Source organism: Gavia stellata, chromosome 13 (assembly GCF_030936135.1).
Source record: "Gavia stellata isolate bGavSte3 chromosome 13, bGavSte3.hap2, whole genome shotgun sequence".
Taxonomy (NCBI): domain Eukaryota; kingdom Metazoa; phylum Chordata; class Aves; order Gaviiformes; family Gaviidae; genus Gavia; species Gavia stellata.
Window position 1 is genome coordinate 23,001,925 of NC_082606.1, and position 19,819 is coordinate 23,021,743.

The 19,819-nt window shown below is 41.0% G+C and overlaps 1 protein-coding gene across 3 annotated transcripts in view; it reads left to right on the plus strand.

The window, feature by feature from the left end:
- Positions 1-19,819, plus strand: part of MAP2K5 (mitogen-activated protein kinase kinase 5) — a 140,546-nt gene that overhangs the window by 60,402 nt on the left and 60,325 nt on the right. For 2 of the 3 annotated variants that reach the window (XM_059823742.1, XM_059823743.1), the window contains exons 13-16: positions 2,133-2,181; positions 9,575-9,648; positions 10,578-10,628; positions 14,217-14,288. In XM_059823742.1, the coding sequence (XP_059679725.1) occupies positions 2,133-2,181; positions 9,575-9,648; positions 10,578-10,628; positions 14,217-14,288 (246 nt within the window). The remainder of the gene's footprint in view (positions 1-2,132; positions 2,182-9,574; positions 9,649-10,577; positions 10,629-14,216; positions 14,289-19,819) is intronic. The other variant, XM_059823744.1, reaches the window with a different exon arrangement.

Here is a 19,819-nt window from a genome sequence, read left to right on the forward strand (position 1 = left end):
TAACAGTCCTTTATATTAGGTTGGTCCATTTGGGAGGCTCCTGTGCACATATTTGCAGCCCAGGATAAAGGGAAAAACTCTTTTCATTCCTTCGTGCACTGATGCAGAGAGAATCTGAATGTGAGAGTTTGTTTAATACCGTGTCTTTTATAACTGCTTATTCAGCACGTGTTCCATAATAAAGATGTTTAATAACTCACAGCTGTTGATTCTTTTTTTTCCCGGTAGGAAATGTTTCCTTCTTTCTATGAATACATGCTTTAAAATAATTTAAATAATTTTTATAATGATTTTAAAGTTTTTAAATAGTCTAAATATATGTTTCATAATCAAAGAAGCTTACTATTCTCAAAATCACTTTCACCATTGGAGGAAGCCTGAAATGTTGCACTCCCTTTATATATTTTTGCATCAATACTTTTTTTTTCCTTCTTCTTCTTATGTCAAAATGCTGGATAAGTAGAATTCCCCTGTTTTGCTTTTTGAAAGGCTAACGTGAACAAGGCCACACCGCTGGGCATGCAGAATTTGGCTAAGGCCTTTTGTTCCAGGTAATTACCATCTGAGGCCATGAGATAGTTGGGTGTGGAGTGTGAGTTTAACACTGAGGAATTGCCACCTAGAGCATTTTACTGGGGATCCGGAATCATTATTTGCTTTACAAAAGAGATTCAGATTCCACTGACGTTGTTTTTGGTTACAGAATAAATTTTAAAATAGGTTTCTAATCCAATAGGAAGGCTGAGATTACTATGCTATCTGCTTTGAGGCTGTATAATATTTTTAGCACTTCTGCTTGATCGCTGCAACAGAAGTAATTTCATTTCAGTATACTCAGACAATGAAAAGAATGTAATTGTTTTGTCTGAAAAACTCACACAACTTTACAAATGTCGGAAATGCTTTATTGTTCTGGAGATGCACGAAGAGGGTGTCTCAGGAAAATGAATGAAATGTCATCTCAGATGGAAACTTTGTAAAAAAGATTTGCTCTATTAAAAAAGCTGTCTGAGACAACAGGGATGGTTTGGGTAAAAAGTAAGCAGGTAATAGAAGTGTGTGTGTTGAATCTTGTTAGTTCTCTGGGCTTGTAAAAGTAGTAAATCTAGGGGGAAAATTACAATGTTAAAAATGCAAGAAGTATTGGGGTTTAATTACTTTACAGAAACAAAACCTGCAGAGAGGATAACTTGTAATATCCAACTGCTTTCGTAGCGAGTTGACTGAACAGCTTGTTTAATTTGGGGCTATTATAATCATTCTGTATTTAGAAAATAAACAGAGTAGTGGTTGGATCCGGTGATGATCTTGCCAGATCTGAAAGAGCCGTATGTATGTATTCTGTGTAAGGAAGTGTCACGGGTTGTTATTTTGGGAAGCACACCTGCATTCATACTGTAAATGCATGTCCTACGAATTTTCATTCAAATGCATCTCGTACATAAGGCACTCCAACATAGTACTGGAGTAACAGGTTTTTAAACTTGGTTTTAACAGTTCAGCTAGTGGAAGGAGCAAAATCTGGAAGAGCCGCCAATTTTTATCTGCCCCAATTTTTATCTTTTAGGGGTCCCAGTTGTGTTTTCTGGGGCTATGGGATACAGTAAGGCTTGGGTTGAGTAAGTAAAAGCATGGGAATTAAAAGAGGAAAAAGTACAGATGTACCAAATGGAACGAAAGGGAAAGGGAGGATGACGTGGAAGAGGCTATCGGAGATTTTGTTATTTTCTGACCTTTAATTTCACTGGGTTGCTTTTGTTGCTCAAAGACAAATCATTACACACTTTGTCTTTCATGATTTTTAACACCCCAGCAAAGATAGGTGAATTGAAAATACATTGGAATGCCTAAAGGGATTCAGTATAAGCTCAACTAACTTCAACTTAAAGATCCTGGGAAGAAACTCGTTCGTGTGTTCTTAAAGAGCCCATTGCCGGGTAGTCCGCAGCAGGTTTGCAGCAGGGGCTCATCTGGGTCCTGCGATCCTTTGGAAGGGATGGTTTCTCTCCCCTTTTCATGGTCCTGGCTCCGTTATTCGTCGGAACTCGGGTATTTAACGATTCGCGCCAGCTGAGATGTGTATCTTACTATGAATCTTTAATATGTGGTGTTGTTTTTTCTTTTAAATTCAGGTTGTGAAAGGCCTTACCTATTTATGGAGTCTAAAGATTTTACACAGAGGTGAGTAACAGACGTTTTCTGTTTTCCAGGGATATATCATATTATTTTAACAACACTTTCTACAGAGACAGTAGACCATACTAACATCTGGTTTGATTCCAGCAGAGTAATGCAGAATGAATCTTACTCATTAGCCTTGCAGATTTTCTGATAAAATATTTCTACTGCTGTTCTCTTTTATTGCCCTCCCTCCTCCCCTCCAAAGAAAAAGACTAAAGAGGGAAATGAATTTGATAGACATTTAGATGCTTAGGGTTACAAACAGGTGCCAAGTGGAAAAATCAGCAAGGAAAATCAGATTTTTGACTAGTGTTGAAATTAGAAGATAGCTAATGAATTTTCCTATGTACTTCAGAAATCTCACGTGACAGCCACAAGTGTTGCTAGCGTCTCAGAGCTCTAAAATTGTGGCCCACTGTCCTCTAACATGGTCATGAATAATGAAAGAAACTTTAAACCTGCTTGGACATAAGCCATTTTTTAGGTTTTGCTGTTTATTCTCCTTCCTGACACTAATCTGTATTTTTTTTTAAATTTCTCATTTATTTCTTGCTTATTAATGTTGTTACATCTTGCTAAAAATTTATCTCTTGTGGTAAGTTAATTCAGATATACTAGAACTTTCAAAAACAACGTCAGCTCTGGAAACAGTGGAAAATGCTGTTTGAAGAACAAAGAAGCCCTTCCCCCTACACCACCACCCTCCCCCCCCCCCCCCCCCCCCAAAAAAAAAAAAAAGGAAAGAGAAACTCATTACATTTATAATGTTTCTAAAGTGTCTGAAAGTAACTGCTCTGGTTCCTAATGTCGCTAACAATACTGTTTAATTTAACCCATCTGCTCACTCAGCCCGTGTGCACAGTTGGAGCATGCAGTAACCGACATCGTTTGTGATTGAAAGAGAAGTGTAGAGACACACGTAGAAAATTTTAAGTTGCAAACCAAATATGTCAGACCGTTTCTTCTGGAGTGCCTAGTTTTGGAGCGGCTGAGAAGTAGGTGTGAGGCTCTGGCAAGGTGAGGAGCAGTGCCTGGGTTAGGCGCCCAGCGTCCTGGTGTGATCAGTGCGAGGAGCCAGGCACCTCCGGAGAGTCATCCAGAAATCTGAGCACTGAAAGGGATGAAGAAGCTAATAGGAAACACTAATTATCAGTCTGTATTGAGGTCCTGCCCCTCCTTGGAGCTTAGGCTCAGACTGTCCTCAGGCTTTGGTGGAGAGTTTGTAGCGGAGGAGGAGATTGATCCTTCCTTTGTGTAACGGCTCAGCGAGCAGCTGTGCACCGGGACATGGGCTTCAATTCCTCCTCGGTCTCACAGCATCTCCCTCCTGGGAGATCGCTCTGACGTGAGAGCACAGGCACTCTCCTGGGTGGGAGAAAGAGGGCTGTGGCCAGAAGAGTGAGGAGAGATCACGTAAGGACTTGGCTTTGTTACCCCCGATTAGAGGGTGAGTGAAGTGCTGAGGCTGCTGGTGTACGTGACCCTAGGCTGTCACTGGATTAGAAGAACAGAAATAACCCAGAGTCCATGACCAGCTCGGTGCAGACAGGTTACCAAGGAGGCTTCATTCTGATGGTGGTTTAAACATTTCACCTACTAGCCTGGATGTTGCCAGATGCAGAGATTTATCAGCTCCATCCACTCTCAGCAAGAGGGTGAACAGTCCAGATGCCAGATCTGCCACTGCAACCATCAGAAGAAGTAGAAAAGAGAAAGTAGCTGGAGCATCCATGGCTGGATGTTGCTCTGAATAGGCTATACAGTCTTTGCTGCACTTCTCTAACACCCAAAAAGAAAAAGCAGATTTGAATTGGGTTTTTTTCTTTCCATTTTGAGTTTTTTCATTAAAGATTCTGGCCACCTACTGAACGTGATTTGGAGAGAGCATTGTGGTCAAGCATAAATACTCTAACTGTAACGTTGTGTTGTTCTTCTGCTATAAATTTAGAACCTGGGTCTGGTTTTTTGCTTTCTCAGTAAAAAAGAATCTCCCCTGCTGCATGGGTTTCATTCCCTTGATTGAAGAGCAGCTCTGAGTTTTTGATGAATTATGTATGGTCCTTGCTATGGTCTAAAGAAAAGCACAGAAACTGATTTTTCCATCACACTTGAGATTTTTCTGGCCTTGGTCTGTTGCTGGATTGACCAAGGCGAGAACAGCACTGCAAGATGCCATGGAGGGGATAACTAGCATTCGAGCATCCAGCTGAGTTTCCTCAAGGGAGTGGTTTTCCCTGTTACTCTGTACCCATTCTTAAGGTACAGAAAATGTGTGTGTGCTTCCATATCTTAAAAATGGGCACAGAGTAATTCAGTGCAAGGAAGATGCCTATTTCTCAAAGTAATCTCGTTCAGCTGTCTACTGGTTTTAATGCATCGGAGGTAAACGAAGGAAAATGTAACCCTGATTTCCTTGCTGTCACATGGAAAGCAGACTGTGCAGGAAGCTCGTGTGGGCTAAGGAGTCAAGAATTTCCACTGTGGTGATAACGAAGGTGGAGAAGCAATCATCGTGAAGAAGCTGTGTAAGGCAGTGCAGCAAACGACAGTTTGTGACTAGAGCATGGATTAAAGCAAAGGAAGCAAACAATGAGCAAGTCTTTTATTCCAGATCAGACATTTCAGCAAATATTACAGCTTAACTTCAAAACAAACCTTGCAACTAATGAGGTGATAGCCATGCATATTAATAAACCCAGAGCTGTAGTCATAGTCATCACACCCACATCAAACATAAACATAAGATTAACACCTACAGCACTTCTTTGGAAGATGTGAGAATGTCCCAATGATAAGTGTGCTCTTTTCCCCAGAGGATAAGAAGTAGAAATGGAAGGGTAATGAGAAATTAACTTAGATTTAAAACAGAATTAGCAATTAAACAAGTCTAATCAGGTACAAAGTCAAAGTTTGTATAAAGACAAACCAAAATCTGTTAAGTTCAAGAATAAGTATAGACCGTATGCATTTTATCTGGTATGTTTTTCTCTGTTCACACCTCCTTATAAAAGGAAATGTATGAAATAAATGTTAGCTGCCTGTGTTTAATTGTACTGATCTGTATTTGTATGCATGACTGTATGTGTACCAGGGGCCAGTATACATCGCACGGTTTGGGCACCTTGGGTTCTGACTAGATTTTAAATTTGTGTCGGAGTTTTGGAAGTGTTTTCTGGTTTGCGACGTGCGAGGTTGAGCAGGGTTGATGATCTGGAGATCTTCCTGGACTGGCTGTTGGTTGCATGGCTGTCTGTGACAGAAGGGAGGTTTGTGCATCACTCGGACCATCTCTTTTTTTCCCCAGGATTTTCAAATCCTCTTTGTTTTGACATAAGCTACTGGAGCTGAGGCGAGCTGGTTGGTAGGGACAGGCACTAGTGCGATATGGATGATGAGTGTTCCCACCTTCTCAGCAGTAACTGTTGTTTGCTGCGGATTTCACCAAAGATGTCCAGAGCAGCGTATCTGACTTCCCCCCCCTACTCTTTTTAGCCTCGTGAGAAATAATCGGCATCACTGCCACATATAGAGAAGCACAAACAAAAATACTAGGGCATGTGTATGGATACATTTACATACTTATGTGTGTATATGTAGAGCTAAACACATACATGCAGACTCATGGACCAATTAGGCTTATTTAAAAAGAAATAATCCTGGCCTCTGCAAAAAACACGCTGATGAGGTTGTTATGGCAAGAAAATATTTTCGTTCTTCCAGCAGCTTCACTTTAACAGTAATGTTCTGTGAGCTGTCTGCAGCTAAAATTGTGCTTTTGTATCGCTTGTCTCCCTTAAACCTGGCGTATTGTGGGTTTATGTTTTTAAAAGACAGAAGAAGTCAAGAGACAGCTTTTAAAAATCTGGCTGGTTTTTTTTCTCCCCCAATCATTAATCTGTTTGCTTTTCGATAAAGCGAGATGACCAAAACGTTTGGTGTTCAAAAAGCTGAACCTCTGACAGTTCTGTTTACTGGTGAGTAAGAGCTTGGAGGTCCCATTTATTTGTGGAGAGGTGAAACGACTTAGGCAGATATATCATAAAGAGGACTTGTTCATCCTCTGTAATGATGCTTCATAGAAATCATTTGTATTAAGCAAGCACTGGTAATGGGAGCATAATGACCCCTTTTGGCTCTTGTTTAAATTCTTCCACTTCTAAACAGTAATATTAATCACAAGCAGATGGTGCAGAACATTATTTATGCACATTTGTTTTCCAAAACCAAAAATGTTTAACCCATTAACTGAAGCGGTTTATGAAATCAAAAGGCTAATTTACTGATTGGGTGATTTTTCTCCCTACTTCCAATGCGGATATTTTGTGAAGTGACATTTTTGTCTAGGATTGTCACTTCCTTTTTTTCTTGAGGAGATCAATGCAACTGTTGGAATTCATAGCAAATATTTGCTTAAATCCCCCGTTTGCGGTGCTATTTAAATTCTGCTGCAAGGACAGATCGTGTTTGCTCTTAGCAGTGCTTGTTTGGCTGCAGCTTGCTCAACAGAGTCCCCAACCTGCACAGGCTTCCCGTCCTTTACGGGCTGAGCACCCATTGCTTCTTTTCCTTGTAGGATTATTTTATTTTTTTTTTTAGTTCTGTTTGTGGAAGGATTTCAGGCTCAAGCAATGCTTAATGAATGACAGATGTTTTTTTAATTATGTCGACTTACTGTCCCATCCCACGTGGTAGCAGGGGAGGGGAGCTGGGGTCTGCAGATCCCCAGTGACGCAAGGCGATGGCTGGATGGAGCCTTGGCTTTTCCTTGGGGGGAGCTGGGCAGACCTGGCGGGACGGGACAAATGTGGCCTGGTGGTTTCCTCTGGTGGGTCGTGTTAAGGGAACAAGGACTTGTGGGCTGCCCTTGGAGAACCTCCTGCCCCTTCCTCTCATGAATGTACGTGGTTGAGTCCTTATATAAGGAAAATTTGGCTATATGCATGTTGCCTCCTCCTCACTTTCCTTGAGGTCGTAGTGTTTTATGCTTAGAGCTTCCTTCTGCCTTCCCACACCCTTCACTCGGAGTGAAAGGATCTTTGCTTTGTTAGAAAACAATGGCGTTGATCCGGTCCTGATCCCACAAACCTATTTCCAGCCGTACCACACCAAAATGTTTCTCTTGACCCTTTGGTTATTAACTATTTTTGTTACGTCCTTTACAATTAAAAGCAAGAGCCTCTCGTTATACTGCAGTTTTCTTTTAAAAGTGTTCGTACGGTCAACGGCTGGATTCTTGGTGCAGAACGTCAGTGTTTTCCGCGTGTGTAATTGCATCTGCCATTTAGTTCGTTATAATTCAGCGCAAGCCTAGTAGCGCGGTAGCTCTATTGGCTGCCATATTTTTAGAAAGAAGGTTAAACAGGATTACCATGCAACTTACTGTTCTTCTCGGGATTCAGGATAGAGCCTGCTGATGTACTTGGCATGTCTTGTTAGATTTAGCAAAGTCACTCGACACCGGGGAGGAGCGTGCTGCTGAGCGGCTTGCCACAAGCAAATATTTGAGTCTCCCTGAAGTTTTAGTTAAAAAACATATTTCTAAACTGTTGTTGGGAAGCGTGTGGGAGATCTTGTGACTGCGTGGATCGCTCTGTAGCGGTGTTTTGTCTCATCACCTGAGGCGGGGCAATAGGTAGAAACCCATCAAAAATGCAGCACGTGGATTGAATTCCTGAAGACGAAATGGAGATCATGATACGCCAATGGAGTCTGTCAGTGCTGTAACATGGTAGAGACGCTCGTGACGGATTTTTTGTTTGGCTTTGGGGGGAAATTGCAAAATGTATCGGCAGTATTGATACCTAACTTAAAACATACAGATCCACTTAAGCCATGTAATGTACTATTGAGTGCTCCCCTTTTCTAAACTGGATTTTTAGCTCAAATATAGGAAAACGTTTAATCAGCTTGTTAATTGAGGTTATACATTTCTACGTTACAGAGACAAATTAAGCAAGCTACTGTGGTACCAGAAAACATCTGCTAAACAAAGGCAAACTTAATGATAAACAAAATTAGGTTCTTTTCTAGTTGGGTTTCATCCATCTGCACCCAACTAGTGTTCACTTTTAAAGAAGGGAGAGACACAAGCTATTGCTTTTAATCCATTTTGACAGAAGAAAGCAGTGATTAGGCAAAGCCACTGTGCTCTAATCTTCCCAAGTTTAAGCCAGGCCATAACGCATGCATTATGCTTTCTGACTGGTATCCCTGGAAGAGAAAGGTGCTCAATGTTTGCGGCGCTACAGTCAGGCTGGGTATTCAGCAGTTTATTCACACGTCGATTTTACAGTATGCAACAGAAGTGTACCAATGTCTTTTGGCATCAGAGGGGGTCAGCATTAAGATCTTTACACCGACAATCTGCCTTTACGATGTATATTGATGTTTTATTTGCTGGAGTGGGATTAGTAATCATTTTAAGGCGTCGCTGGCAGTTAACCTATGTAAAAGCTCTGAAACCGCGAGATCGGAGGCGTTTTATGCAGTAGAAGCCGTGGAGGTGGAAGCCAGCAGCTTTGAATAATGGTGTGCGTGAGAGCGAAGCTGCGCTGTGCATGTTCCTGGGGCAGGAGGATGCGCTTGTGCCTGTGCGTTTGTGTTTCGCCTGTGTTCCTATATGCAGGTGTTTCTATGGATTACTTTGTAATTTTTCTAGAATATTAAATTCTGCTCTTGTCACTACATGGAATTAAGCGTGGGCTGTTGGAGAAGAGGGAGGCAGGGTTAATTGCAGTGTTAGAACACAAAGTCGCAGGGCTGGGATGAACCTTAAAAGGTCAGCGCGGCTGTCCCTTGATACTAAACCAGGCTTCACCATTCGCACCGTTGCTTTTGGCTTCTTCCTAAATTGTCCAGTGACAGAGTTTGTTCCCTCTCTGTCATTCCCACTTCACGCCGTAATCTGCAGATCCTTTTTTGCAGACCTGCTCCAGCCTACGCTCCAGGCAGTTGTTTAATCCTATATTTATGCAGTGGATTAATCCCTGTCTAAATGTAGTGCTTCCCCTTGTCCCTATTGAATTTAATCTCATTTTTTCAGTCTGATTTTCCAATTTATCAAGATCACTTTGAATTCTAGGTCCCATCCTTCAGCACACTTGCTCTCCCTCCCGGTTTGGTGGCACCTGCAGATTTGGACTCGATGACCTTAAGGATCTTTTCCAGCCTAAATGACTCTATGATTTAATAACATGCATTATCGGTATTTGAGAGGTACAGATATAACGTTGTCTGTGCTACTGACTGTTACAAACCAGAGGTTGCATTTGAAGTATATCTTTGAAATGTATTTCCTGTTAACATCTATCGTGCCAGTATTCGTAGCGATCTCTGTGTATATGACGCCTATCTAGGATAACACAGATTAAATCCAGTTTTGTTCCCTGAACAGATGTGAAGCCGTCTAATATGCTGGTGAACACGCGAGGCCAGGTGAAGCTGTGTGACTTTGGGGTTAGCACTCAGGTAATTCCCCCTTTAGATATCTGCCCGCTGTCTTTCTAAGGCCAGAATCACCTGGCTGCCAGACAAACAGCCCCACAGCAAGCTCCCCTCTGCAGGGACAGCCCTATTCATTTTTAATCTCTGGGCGACTTTTCTTCATCTGAATATGATTGTTCATTGTTTAATGACAGTAAAAACTGCTGATATTGTAATTACTACTTACGAATAGCAAACTTCATTGATATGCAGCTTTGATATGAAAGTGTTTTGGCCAGACAAAAGGGAGGGCAGAACGAGAGATGTGTCTGGGGAGCCCAACTGGCCCACAATAAAAATTAATATTGGGACTAACAATAGTGGTGGGCTTTTACAATGTGCAGCACAAATTTTAATTAATTTCCATTTTGGGCCTCCCTGGAGAACTTCTCTGATAGTGACCCATGAGCTTGCTGTGATGTTGATTTGAATTTCAGCACCTTTACTCTCAGCCAAACATGAGGACCAAAGAGAAGGTCAGCCTTGTATTATAAGTTGTCAGAGTCTGTTGTCCCTCCAGCGTATTTAGTGCTCATTGCATTCAAGTGATGAATGTGGCTTTATTCGCATCTTGAGCCAGCTGACTGAAAAATGAGTGCCTTCAATCCTACTTCAAATTGACTTTTTATATCAGACTAGTTTGGGGTACTAAAGCGATAAGCATCCTGTTTAACAGAATTGTTTAAGGTTATCTGCCATAAACTGTAATGCAGTGCTTGTTTAAATTGGAACTCTCATTCTGAACAAAAGAGAGATTTAATCATTTTTAATGCCTTTGCAGATAAATTTGTTCCCTTTTACATAATTTTTAGTTGATTTATAGGAATGATGATTGTAGGTTAAATGAGGAATAATTGCCCATTTTATTTCCACATTATCTTTATATTGTTCTAACAGACTGTTTTGTCTGATAGCTGGTGAATTCTATAGCCAAGACGTATGTTGGAACAAATGCTTATATGGCGGTAAGTGGATTTATGCAGGAATAACATTTAAATAGAAGGATTTGTTCACAGTCTTGTTCTGTGTAATGCAAGATAGATTCTAAATCAATTCTCAAACTTCGTCTCTCCCCATCCCCAGCATAAGCTGTGTCTTAATTGTGCGTGCCACGGAACAACTCCCTTTTGCTGTCTCGCAGACCCGCTCCCTTCCTATCTGTGCTCACCTACCAGCTCTGTGACCACTGCACTTCGTGCTGATAGGGAAGAGTAATACTGGAAAAGTGTTTCTTTCATGGATTTTTAGTTGTCTTTAACACATTGTAACAGCTGGGAACAAAGAAGAGAGCCAGTTCAACATAAAAAAGCAGCTTTCCACTGACAGCTTGCAGCTCCTCGTGGACCACGGGTGGTCCGGTGCTGTCCACAGTTTGGGAACCGCTGCTGAGCCTGCAGCTTAGCAAAGTGTTTAGACATGTGCAGACATCTCATGGACTACTTGATACCTAAGCACCTGTGTGGGTGTTTCCCATGTGAAGCTGCCGTGGAAATTTGAAGCTAAAATATTAGGACTAAAAATTTCAGGGCATTAAATAGCATGTTGCATAATCTTTATACCACCCCCGCCAAGTCATCAATATGTTTCACTTTTCTATATAAATTTTGGTCAGAATGCTTGTTACGATGAGACTACTTTTGTCCTTTTTCTGTACATTAAAACATAAATTCCCATCATGTTTAGATCAGAGTAAAACCTTGCTGAAGATGTATCATTTGGAGGAACGCTGCTGCTCTTAGCTAGGGTGTGAGGTTGGGGTTTAGCAGCTCCAGCTGACCTGACAACTGGCGTGTGGTGTTCATGTCTTCAAGATTAATATGGTGACGAGAGCCAGTCTGAAAGTAAACTACGAAAGTTAGCATGTATTTTCCATTAGATCAATTTGATTAATTTAAGTTCTCCGTTTAACAGATGTGAAAACTTCAATGCTTCAGTTTAGAGCAGTGTATTAACTGTTGTCTTTTATTTTTGGCCATTAAAATCCTTCAACAAACTACGTATGTCGTAATATTAATGAGGATAAAATAAGTGTTCGGCTTGTTTAAAAAAAAAAGTGCAAACAATACAAAGCAGTTGATGCTTGTATTTTTCAAACCTCAGAAGAGAGAAATCCATGACCTTTAATTGCTTTCAGGTATTTTTTTCTTACTTTCTTGTAAGAAGAAAACAGACCAGGGTGTCCATTTATTTGCTAAGTGCTTTTCTAGTCAAGGTGTGCTCATTATGTAGCTTCTGAAACACTCATGTCACCATCCTAGAAAGACTTGGGCTGTCCTGTGTCATCAGAATATTATGTGTGGAAAAAGGTTTTAAAAAAAAAAGAGAGAAAACAATCCAGTCTTCTATATTTCCACTTTTGCTAGTAAGCCTGCTGATTTCTATGCCTCCATTTCTAAAAGAACTGGAATATAGCAATTTGGACAAATAAACAGCTTCAAATTAATCAACTTTTCGAACTCAGCTGTTAGAGTGTTCTTAAGCAGGTCTGAGAATTAAATTGTATTCTGCTTTTAGTATACAAATCAAGACTACTGTTCTCTTTCCCAGATGTGCATTAAATAAATTACTTCTTTTCCTTATTGTTTATGGATGAATGTGATGCATTCATCTATTAGTTGAAAAAGAGAAGCTTAAGCTAAAACGTACTTCATCTGATTTCTTGTGTTAAAATTGTTTTGCTTGCTGAATGAGTTGTTTGTCGTCATCAAATTTATAGTCTAGTCATCAAAAAATTATGAAGGTCGTAAGCTTTGGTTTGTCTGCCTACTTGGCAAAAATGCTTTTTGATTGAGAAATTAAAATTTCCAACAAAAATACATTTTCTGTAAAATCGTTCTGTCACCACTTTATACAGAAAAAAAAATTTGGATGAAAAAAGTAACCAGTTGTAAAAATTTTTAAGAGAAAATATTTTTGAGCTGCGTAGCCTCGGGATGATCTGTGTTGCACACTTTATGCGTGTGTTTTTCTTATTTTCATCTTCTTTTCCATACTCTTAAATTCACATGACTAGATTTTTTGTTTAAACGTGCGAATGGTTTACTTACTACTGTCTTCTGTGAGTGCATAATTTCTAAATATAAGTTGCTGTTTAAAACTTGAGCTGTTATGACGGAGGAGTAAACGATTTAACATCGCTCCGTGTGAATTATGCATCTGATTTGGCGGCTCGGGAAAGGCCAGAGTCTTGTCTGCACTAAAAAGACCTGCGAGTGTTACCATCTTGCCACAGGTGCGGCGTCTGCCGGTAACAAAACACGCTTGGCCGGGATGGCTGCTACTGTGTTATGTTATAAAGGCAGATGTGTCTGTCGGTGTACGTTTTTGGCTGCGTATCTGCATCTGCATGAGGATCACTTTCAGTATAACAGGATGCTTAAAAATCATATCCCTATATGATGCTGTTGCAAACAGTTCTAAGATATGCTGACCTAGGCGAACTATTCTTCATGAAGGCTTGCCTTAATGAACTTTTTTTAAAAAAAAAAAAAAAAGTAAGATTTTTGGGTCACTCTTCAGCTCAAAATAAATGAGGCTCAGTCAAAAAGATTTTGTTCCAGTTACATTCTGGGGTATTTTTTCAGGTTATGGCAGTTTTGGAAGGCTAGCCTTAAAGACAACGTGGGCAGCACTGTTTTTTACTTAACATTCATGCTGCGATAAAAGCTCTTGACCTGGGATTAGCAGTGCAGAGTAAACATCCGAAAACACATTGGACTGGCACTAATTTGGGAGTTTGTTTTCTAAAAAAGGTCTCTGGATTATTAAAGACTAAAAATACAGCCAGTGCTTTGTAGGTGGTTGGGCTAGACAGGTGCATTAACAGCACAGTGGGGAGAGAAGTCTCACGGAGCCTTTTATTGTTACATTTCATGCTGTACTTGACCTTGGAAATGCTTAAATTGTAGCTTTCAAGTAAAAACTAGCAGTTATGTTTTACAGCATTCCATTTCATGAGGCATTAAACTTGCTATTAATAGTTTTGAGTGAAGTCTTTTTTTCTATAGGTCAAAAATGAAATTAAAAAGTATATAAAATAAAATTGCTGGCATGTGACTTCATTGATTCTTTTGGCTTCAATAACTTTGCTTTTTAAACCATAGTTAGTCCCCAACCCCTTGACTCAACAGTAGGAAGTCTGTGTTCCTAGCGTGCCTTGCTGCCGTGCCTGGGCTTGGCCATAGACGTATATACCGTTGGACTCCCACAACTTGACCTTGCGCTTCGGTGCGCGTGGGCAAGCCGTTGGCTTTTGTTGTTGGATAAAGCAGCCCAAACACAAATGGCAAGGCCAACTTTACAAGGTGCATAGCAACGCATGGCCATGAGTTTGAGCACAACCGAGTCCTTTGCCTTTGCAGAAGAGGCAAAAATAAATAAATAAATAAATCACCTTTGAAGAGTGGATTTGCTCTCTGCCAGGTTAGCTGGTGAGCTTTACGCTTCTTTGCATTTTCTCAGTTGATTTATTTGCCCTGGGCTAGCTTTTGTGGAATAAGTACGTATGTTTGTTTGCTAGGCTCAAGAAGATGTTTCTTTCTGTCTCTTTGCAGCCTGAGCGGATTTCAGGAGAACAGTATGGAATTCATTCGGACGTTTGGAGTCTAGGGATTTCCTTCATGGAGGTATGCAAATATCTATCATTTTCATGTGCACATTGGAAGAATCAGATGAAAACTAGCATCAAAATATTTTAATGTAGTCTTTGTATGCTCTTTTACATGTGCATGCTTTCAACTATTGCTACATTTGTTGGCTGTATTTAGAATGGGTTTGTTCTTACTGCGTTCAGTTTGGTTAGATACAAAGAGCCTCTGTACAAACCATGTAATGGTCTTAAACCCTCTAATAAAACTCCATATGAGAGTGGGAAGTAGGGCCTGGTGCATGGGTGTCTCTGCATCCTTTCAACACCTCCGGGATTGAAGGTGACGGTATTTCTGTATTGCATCTTTGCAGGCTGGGACAGAGTGGGCTGTGGTCTCTTCTCCCGTGTAACTGGCGATAGAACGAGAGCAAATGGCCTCCAGTTGCACCAGGGGTGGTTTAGGCTGGATATTAGGAAAAATGTCTTTACCGAGAGAGCGGTGAAGCACTGGCAGAGGCTGCCCAGGGAGGTGGTGGAGTCACCATCGCTGGAGGTGTTCAAGGAACGTGTGGCCGTGGCACTGCGGGACATGGTTTAGTGGGCATGGTCGGGTCGGGGTGATGGTTGGACATGATGATCCTACAGGTCTTTTCCAACCGTAGTGATTCTGTGATTATTAGGGTTAAAATAGCATTATGGAGATTCAAGGTTTGAGCTGGTTAATGGCCTTGCAAAATCTTTGCAGAAATGTTTGCGCAATGGTATGAGTCTCTCCCTGTGTGATTAAATAAAGTGTTTGAATTTAAGTGTTCACAAGGGCTTTTAGAAAGATTTCTCACAAACGTCGTTTCAAGGAGGAGAAAGTCTTATCAAAATGAAGCAGTTCAAAGAGAATGATCATAAACGCAGGCATTCAGGAGAAGCCACGCTTTCTGCAGGTTCAGTTGGAACAAGGTCAGTTTTGATTCAGGGAAAAGGTGGTTTTTCTCAGCGTAGGGTTCATCAGATGTTTTAAGGAACATGAATTTCAGTGACTTTATAAAAACGGATGATTGTTTATAGGAAAGATAACCTAGAGTGTATAAGTTGAGTAGGAACCCCTGTGTTGTTATCACCTCTTTACCAGTAAAATCGGATCTGGCTTGGTCTGGTCTGGGAGAAGGGACAGGTCGCTCTGGTCGGGTGGTGGCAGCAGGGTATGTCTACGTAGCCTTTTTCACGCTGGTCTGGGCTGGCCACAAGCAAGCCAGCTACCACTGGAAACCCTTGTAGCCTTGCCAGCTCGAGCAATAAGCTCTCAGGAGAGTTTTTTCAGCTCAAGGGCAGTCCCATGAAAGAACTTCCCCCGGCTTGGAGCAGTTGTTTCTTCCTTTAACAACGGTTCATTCAAACCATCGATGACTTGCGTCATCTTTCTTGCACAGCCTGACAAAGGCATGATAGGATTAACTGAAATATATAGGTGTCCTTTCCTTCTCTTCTGGTATAATAGAGTATCATTAATGTGAAGCTGAATATGTACCTTTGGTGAGGTGCAACTGATGTTTTTAGCAGAAGATTAGATAGAAGTTAAGTAGTCTTGGTGCTGGCCCTCTGCATCTAGGCAAGTTCCGCATTTTGTAGTCTGAAAGTTACCTGAGACTATTGTTATGTTTTCAAACAATAAATTCCTTGCCAAATCAGTTTTAAGCAAAATGAAAATACTTAATGCTGAATCATCACATTCAGGTCTTGTAAAATCTTTTTCAGAGTCTGACTGAATTGCAATAATGATGTACTCTAACGTGTCACGGGGGATGCAGTTCTCTTAATTTGTTTTACTGCAAATTTTAATGGTTTGTGATGCTGGAGAACCCGCCCCATTTTGGGAGATATGCAGAACGTACTCACGCACTCTGTAAATTAATCTAGCCAACAAAGGGCTAAACCGAGATTGTATTAAGACTTGACTGTAGCGTTCTCCCTGATTCAGGGTGGAATAGAGTGGTATCAATCCAGAAGTCGCGTATATAGCAAGCATTTGCTGGTTCCTTTGCTGAATAAAAGTTGTGTTTCAATGTGCAGCAGCAATATGGTGATTTACCACGTAGACCAAAACATTTGGAATTTAGTTTGGGATTACTAGTAGGTAACCTGTCTGGTCATGAATTGGATTTGAAGGATGACTTTCACATTATATTAGCCAACATGAGGAAAACTCCTTTCATTTGCATTTACTCTCCTCTTTTAAACCTTCTTAACTTTTTTCTTTCCGCTCTCGTTTTCCACGAATGTCTCTTGAACCAGATGTACAAAAAACAATTTGGTTCTGTGCGCTTTGTTAATTGGTATGTCATCTGGTCCTCCGAGACCTCTCTTCAACATGATCGCTGTTTTATTGAAGTGGTTTGAGTGATGTGTTAAATGATGAAAGCAAGGACAGTGGCTTAGAAAAATGTCTCAAAAAAGGTGAAGAAGATGCTCAGAGAGCCCCACAAGGTCACTGTCATTAAAGTAACACTGTATTGACATGGGGATTGGTAGTGGAGACACCCAGGCTCTTGTTGAAGGAACTGTTAAAAAGGGAAGTTAGCATTTGCTGTAGGATTTTAAAATCATCTCCACTTAGCAGCATCATACTCCAATCCCTACAACTTTGAGCTAGCACAGTTATAGCACATTAATTTAAAAGAAATGGCATGTGGGACCAAGTTAGCAAGGGCTGTTCTGACGTATGATAATATAAAATAACAGCTAAGGAAATCATCTCATTTTCTTTAATATTCTTCTGAGCCTTTAAAATGTCTTGAATTTCTTTGCTGCAAAGCTATGTGTAATGAGAAACTGAACTGTTACTTTTGAAGGTTAGGAAAACTGCCCCAAAAGACTTGCTGGCAGAGTGTGAAAAGTATTAGATGTGGGCACCATGTAAGTTTTGAGAGGTGGTGAGCATTCCTGTTCCTTTTGAAGTAAGAGGTGTCTGAGGGTGCTCAGTCTTCCCTTTGTCAAAAATAAAAAACAAATTAAAAATTTTTTAAAAAATTTAAAAAAAGAAGCAGAAGCGCTGCTAGCTTTTTTTATTATTACCGTTCGTTCCTTTTTTTGGAGTTTGCGTTTCTTCAGGATTTTTTGAAGTGAATTAAATTTAATACATAATCTATAAAACTATTTTAAAGTGTTTCATCGCAAATAGTTTGTGTGTTTTCATGAGGGTTTTAGATGTTTTATTTAAGTGCTCTTGGGTTGACAAAGCAAGTTCAATTTAAACCAATGACATTGCTGTCACTACAATGAAGACTGTGTCAGCATTTTCATTATAAAAGCCGTTTTTCAGGCGTTTATAACTCAGTCATAAAATACACTCCAGGCTGACTGGGCTGAGTCTGAGTGCTGTGTGTGCTCTGTAACCGATTCAGTCTCCTTCCAAGAGCCGTGCCCTGTGCAGGAGGATAAATTAGATTGCCTAATATTTCTTGTTACTCTCCAATATGACTCTAATCCTACCTTGCATGGCTGCTATCCGAAAGTGAACTTCAAAGCACCCAAAATGGGATAAAATACATCTTGTGGGTTTTTGATAGGCAGCATTCTTGTCCAGTGGTGCCTTTTTGTGGAGATGTTTGAGGAGTAGGTAGACTGCTGTCACCTTCAGCTGAGCTGCTTCTCCTGGGATAAGAGACTGCTGTAAGAGACCAGAAGCTGGGTGAGAAGAGCTCTGGTGGGACCCTGTAGGGCTCCTGCTTCCACAGGGGGTTGCTTCTTGGTTTTCTCCTGGATTTTACCATCTCAAAGCTGCCTACTGAGGAGCGCTGGCATGCTCTCGAGATGATACTGAGGACTCAGAGTCATAAGGGCATGGTTTAGTGGGCATGGTGGTGTTGGATTGATGGTTGGACTTGATGATCTTACAGGTCTTCTCCAACCTTCATGATTCTGTGATTCTGAGGAGAGATGGTAGGTGAGGAGAAGGGAGTTTGGGAAGGGAATGGAATTGAGTTGTGATCCAACTTGTTTGTTGAGGCAAAGTATAGGCTTGCACATCTTTGCCAGAAGATCCAGGGCTCATTTTATCTACAGATAGAATTGGTATTATATTATGTTGAAATGCAGGAAGTGAAAGTGATTTGCTTATGCCACAAACAGAGTAAGTTTTTGGAGTAGAATATGAGCTCATGTGCTTGGCTAATGATAGTTTTTTGCACCTCCTTTTAGATCACATCCCGGTCTCTACTTTCCGCTGTCCTCTGCTGAGAAAAACAGCTATTTTCCCGTGTTTCGGGCCTCCTTTTAAAATTAACTTTTCTTGCAAAGATTATCAGTCTTCTCTCCTTCAGAGAAAAAGAGTTTTTATATAAGCTTTAATGTTAGAAACAAGTTCTTAGAACTCCCAAAATGAGAATTTTGAGTCTTCCGTCACCAGAGTTCTCAGTTATCTGTATATTTGTAAGAGCTTTCAACAGTTGCTGGTTGTTTGTGACATTTGTGTTAAGATGTTTTAAGCAATATTCCAAGCAGTGATGTGACAGGTTTTCAGCAGTTGTGTGCATTCCCACATATAGGAACACCAATATATATCCAACAAACATGCCTTACACGGTATATTTCAGGCACACGTACATATCTTCTGGGTGGCGTTAACGCTGAATGCATGCAACGTCAGCATTATGGGGTCTTAGACTCTTGACCGCGCTTAGGCTGGGAGCACAGTCGGAGAGGTAAGAAGAGCTCACTCAGACCATGAAGGCAAAGAGGAGGAACATGTTTGAAGAGGGCGCTACAGGAGCAGCAGCTCTGCGTTAAGAGGATTCTCTTGAAGCACTTCAGTCTTTAAGATGTTCCATTGCATAAAACTGATGTAAAGGCTCACGTATATGCAATCTGGTCAAGGAGGGGAGGTTTCGGAAGAAGTCTTTCTAAGGAGTCTAAAATATGTGGTCAGTCACATATCATCAGCTTTGAAGTGATAATGGTTCAAGATCAAGATTGTGAGCTGGTCTGCAGGAACTCCTGCAGCCCACGATTTGGTCTTCTGCAGGATTTCACTCATGTGTGGACATAATGGTTGGTCTTTTCATCAATTTTACACCCTTACCTAAACAAGAGCAGGTAGATGCAGGGGGAGAGGCAGCTTGGTGAGACCCGAAGCTCAGTGGTACAGCATAGCTTTCTGTAGTGGCACTGGAGACTTGGTGAAGGTTTGGTAGAAAGGGGTGCAGTCATGATGGAGCAACTGTGAATGCCTCTGTGACTGCTGGAAGCAGACATGGACCGTGCAGTGACCTACAGTGTCGAAAGCTACACTGAGTAGAGGCAGGAGGAATATTAATTAAAATAGCCCATTAGACGATGACAAGGGTCAAGCTTAAATGGGAAATGAGAATTTGCATTTAATCTCCATGGAGAGCAGGCGTCTTGATATTGTAAGAAAATACTTGGCTCAAATGAGGTGTCTCCGATCAAGTGACAGTTCTTACTGGACTTGTCCTTGCTTTTTGTGTGTGTGGAACGCACAGAATTTTATTCTGCATGTTTAAACTGGAGAGACTGGGAAAGGCCTTGCCATGGTGATGCTGCTGGTGCTGGTAGAGC